This window comes from Emiliania huxleyi (assembly GCF_000372725.1).
Source record: "Emiliania huxleyi CCMP1516 unplaced genomic scaffold EMIHUscaffold_517, whole genome shotgun sequence".
Lineage (NCBI taxonomy): Eukaryota > Haptophyta > Isochrysidales > Noelaerhabdaceae > Emiliania > Emiliania huxleyi.
Genome location: NW_005198118.1, coordinates 5,558 through 10,122, shown reverse-complemented (window position 1 = coordinate 10,122; position 4,565 = coordinate 5,558). Strand labels below are relative to the sequence as shown.

General features: G+C 62.8%; 2 protein-coding genes across 2 annotated transcripts; both read left to right on the top strand.

Annotated features, from left to right (window-relative positions):
• On the top strand, window positions 1–1,626 carry EMIHUDRAFT_246564 (hypothetical protein; the record flags this gene model as incomplete). The annotated part of the gene is made up of 1 exon (XM_005766315.1): window positions 1–1,626. The coding sequence occupies one exon, from the start codon at window positions 1–3 to the stop codon at window positions 1,624–1,626; it is 1,626 nt and encodes a 541-aa protein (XP_005766372.1).
• Window positions 1,627–3,462: 1,836 nt separating this feature from the next.
• On the top strand, window positions 3,463–4,549 carry EMIHUDRAFT_246562 (hypothetical protein; the record flags this gene model as incomplete). The annotated part of the gene is made up of 2 exons (XM_005766314.1): window positions 3,463–4,167; window positions 4,475–4,549. 2 exons carry the CDS (start codon window positions 3,463–3,465, stop codon window positions 4,547–4,549), a joined length of 780 nt encoding a protein of 259 aa, XP_005766371.1.
• Between the last annotated feature and the right edge of the window lie 16 nt (window positions 4,550–4,565).

Below are 4,565 nucleotides of genomic sequence, written 5' to 3'. Positions count from 1 at the left end.
ATGCGGCGCGACGAACTGATCTTGATCGACGGCACGAGCGTCGCCTCGACGGATTGGTCAGTGTACCGGCGCCGCGTCGAGGAGCTTCTGCGCGCGCTCATCGCGAACGCCGCCGCCGCTTCGTGCGAGCCGGCGGTGCCCTTCCTCATCGGCGTGGCCCACGGCGCCCACTTGGCGCACGTCACCTCCTGCAACCCATCACTGGAGCAGCACGGCCCGTTCTGGAAGTCGGAGTTGGAGCGTGTCGCGGCCCTTCTCGCCCAGGGTCCGGTTGGCATCGAGCCCGGAGTGCTGGCGCTGCAGTCGCTCTCCACAGGGCCGCTTCACCGCGCTGTCTTCGTTGCGCCGTCTGGGTCGCGCAGCCTCGAGCCGCGCGTCCTCGGGCACGCGCTCTCTGGCATGCCCGGCTTCGCCCTCGAGGTGCTGGTCGTGCCGGACGGCGCTCTGACGCAGCCCGTGACGCTGCAGACGGACCTCATTCTTCTGCAAGCCAGCCACCCGCTGCAGGTCAGCCTGTTGGAAGAGGGTGCGTGGGCGTGGTCGGCTCGGAGGCTGGTCGAGCGGCAGCAAACGCAAGTGGGCCTCGAGCTGGGCGACGCCACGCTGCTCACCTGCGTTGCACGCCCGTCGGTCCTCGCCACAGAGACGGCGCAAGACCTGCGCGCGTGCGTCTGCCACAGTGCCATGCTTGATGGGCCACGGCCTGCGGCGCCGTCGCTGGGATCGGGGCAGCACCCCCCCGTTTGCCCTCGGTCAAAGCTGCCGCTGGACAATCGGGACATCTACATCGTCGGGTGCGTCGGTTGCACGCTTTGGCCGGCCTCCCTCGCCCCCGCTGTGCGCGCTACCAACGCCAACATGATGGGCCCCGCTCCTGGCGTCAACGAACGCGCGCTGCCATCGATCGTGCCTCTCTCCCGGATCCGCCTCGAGCGTGTCCCGCTGACCTCCCTGTACGGCGAGCCATGGCTTGTCACTGCCGACCCGGCCAGCCTGCATCCAATGGCGCACGGCCTCTTCCAGGCCCTCGCCTCAAAACTGCATGAGGCCAAAGAGGGGATCGTCTGCCGCATCCGTGCTGGCGATGCCGCCTCCTACAGCAGCCTCGCCTCGAGGCCGCCGCCCCAGGCGGTGCTGCTGCCCCAGGGGCCGCCGCATCTGTCGCTTGTGCTCAAGGCGTTCGTGCCGGCCTCGCAGCTCCCCTCCACGCCACCGCACGCCTTTGCGGCGGGCGGCGGCGGGCAGGACGAATTGCCAGCGCAGGCGAAGGAGCAGGTCGCCTCGGCCTTGGCGCAGTATGGCATCGACGACTTTCCAAACGACAGTCCGGTCGGCGACGGCGCCAAGGTGGCCGCCATGGCGCTCCGCAGTGACCGCCACTACGCTCCGCACCCCGTTGCTTCGTCCGCCGGCGATTCATCGATGCGCAGGAGCGTGGGGATGCCACTGGCGCCCGCAGCGCCGCCGCCGCCGCACCAACGTCCACAGCAATACCCACAAGCAGGCAGCACGCAGCCCGCGCGAGCGGCGCCGCAGGTGCACCAGGGCCAGTCGTTGATGGCGCGCACGTCGCGCCCCAGCAAGCGCAAGATGCCACGCATCAGCCTCACAGAGGGAGGGGCGTAGGGCGAGGGATTCGGCGCTTCTCGGTTCGCTGCAGTCCTTCCAGGGAAACGACAAATGCTGGACGCGGATGGATGGCGCCAGGCCGGAGCAGCGAGAGAACACAGAGAGAAGGGACACGCATGTGAGTTGTGCCAGCCCGGATGAGGCTGAGGATTGGGGAGGAGGACCTGCCACCCTGCGAAAAGTGCTGGCTGGGCGGAGCGAACGGGAGAACCGTGTGTGACAATTTCGCTTTTCGGTGAGCCACAGGTCGGGTGAAACTCTGGCGTTGATGCACAAACTGCTGGCTTTAAGATGCCGATAAATGCCTCAAGAGCCGAGTGTGGGCCGGAAAGCCCAACACTCCCTCGCCAGGAAGCATCGCAACACAAATTGAAAGAGCTACGGCAAACAATGGCGGTGAACCTTCTTTTCTAGACGGCTGGTATTGAGAGCAGCCTAGCTCTCAATCCTAGAAGTCGAAGGATTGTGAGCAGCACTCCTCGCAAGCGTAGCATCTCTGTACGATTGCTAGCACCCACGCTCGCAATCCTACATCTTCTAGGACTAAGAGCAGCTCCGCTCCCAAGGTGACTGGTGACGCCTACGACTACTACCAGCGCGCTCGCAATCCGAGCAAAGTCTAGGATTGCGAGCAGCACTGCTCGCAATCCGAGCAACATGCCTCCGATTGCGAGCAGTAGCGCTCGCAATCCTACATCTTGTAGGACTATGAGCGGCTGCGCTCACAATCGTACCCAAGATCCAAGGATTGCTAGCACGCGCACAGAGGGCGCTCCCAATCGCTCCAGCCGCGAGCGCTTGTGAGTGAGCGCGCCGGGAGGGTCTCCTCACAATCCAAACAGTGATCGCACCGATTGCGAGGGGACCCGCTCGCAATCCTAGAAGTCGTAGGACTGTGGGCGGTGTCGCTCGCAATCGGCGAAAGTTCTAGGATTGCGAGCGCTACTGCTCGCAATCGGAGGCATGTTGCTCGGATTGTGAGCAAAGCTGCTCGCAATCCTAGACTTTGCTCGGATTGCGAGCGCGCTGGTAGTAGTCGTAGGCGTCACCAGTCACTTTGGGAGCGGAGCTGCTCTTACGCCCCCCACAGCAAATCGGTTTTTGCCCTGAACTAGTGCCGTTTTCGTTGGACCAATTTTCGCTTAACTTGGTCGGTTTGAGCACTATTTTCAGCCAACGCCCACAGCAAATCGGTGAAAACCTGCTCTGCGAGAGCGAGTTTTGTGGCTTATCCGGCTTCCGTCGGTCGTCCCGTGACTGATCGCGCCGCCGCGTTGCACATTGGACACATGCTCTCGCGCGTGGCGCTGACGGGGACTATTGTGCGCCTCGCCGAGGCGCACAAGAGTCCTTAGTCTGACAACGGCCAGTTCTGTCATCCTGGTGCTCAAGGAAACGGAAGCGGCGAAAGCCGACGCCTTGGTAGGTAGGTTTTGGGCCCTGGGCCAGATTCGGGCTTGGACTTGGCCGCGTCGAGTTTTGGATCTCGACGCGCCCTTAACCTAAACGCGCGTCGAGATTAGTGCGATTTTTGGCGATTTTTGATGGCCTATTTTTCGCTTGGCAGTGGTGGGAAATCGCACTATTTAAGGGCAAAAACCGATTTGCTGTGGGGGGCGTTAGTCCTAGAAGATGTAGGATTGCGAGCGTGGGTGCTAGCAATCGTACAGAGATGCTACGCTTGCGAGGAGTGCTGCTCACAATCCTTCGACTTCTAGGATTGAGAGCGAGGCTGCTCTCAATCCTAGCCGTCTAGAAAAGAAGGTTCACCAACAATGGCAAGTTTCCCCGGTATCCTCGTGCGTCCGTCGGACCGTGCTGTGTGGAGTGGCCATGATGGTGGCCTTCATGAAGGTGGCATACGCTGTCGGCGGTTCACGCGGAGACACTCAGCCACATATCGCCTTCGCCGTCGAACTGGCCCGCGCTGGCTACGAGGTACGCCTGTGGATTCCGCGGGACTACGAGTCGCTCGTGCCCAAGATAAAAGGGCTATCCGTCTACCACAGCCACCACACGGTGGCGTCCGGCCTCGAAAGAATGGCCCCGTTCATCGCCACGGGCAAAATGAACGACGCCTTCGGCGAAATGTTTGCGATGCAGGCCGAGCAGTTTGGGTCCGACGCCAACTCTGTCAGGGCCATGTGTGAGGGCTGGGCCGACATTCTGATCTATAATGGGGTCCTGGGACGCGTCGCCATGGCGGTCACCGAGGCACTGATGCTCAAGATGATCGCCGTCAACGTGCAACCAATGTTGCCGACCCGGGAGGCCTTTCCCATGGGCGGCAAAATGAAGCTGCCCAAGTTCCTGCACCTCTTCTTCTGGTGGCTGCTCATGTCCAAGCTCGCCTTCCCCGCCGTGCTGCAGCGGGCCATCGCCGAGTGGAAGGCCGCCAACGGGTGCAAGCTGCCGCCCCTCGACCCATGGGAGGAAACCTACCGCTTCAACGTGCCACACATCTTTGGCTTCTCCCCTGCGACGTTCGCGCCGCCCGCGGATTGGGCGGCGCTTGACTACGAGGTGACCGCCGACTGGGTGCGTGCTTGGGTGGTTGTGTGCTCTCTGCCGCTTTTGATTGTCAGACCACGACACGTCCCGATGTAGAAACATCATGGGAGCACCTCAGATGCGTCTGAAGACCGCAGGGTGGCACCAAATCGGGCGCCAAAGGTCGGCAGAAGGCGCCGAGGGGCCAAAATGGCCCCGTTGGGCTCGTTCCGAGGCTTGGACGGACTCTCGCGGCTGACTCGTGCGCGATATCGGCACGTGGTGATACACACGCATCGGGCCGATGCCAGCGGCACCCGTTTTACGAGCCTCAAAGCCGCGAGCCGCCCTGCAGGCGCCGTTTTGGGGCTCCAGAGAGGTCCTGCAGAGAGCGGCCGCACACTGCTCGGTACCCCCCCTGCACATCTAAAGCCATGGCCGACCCC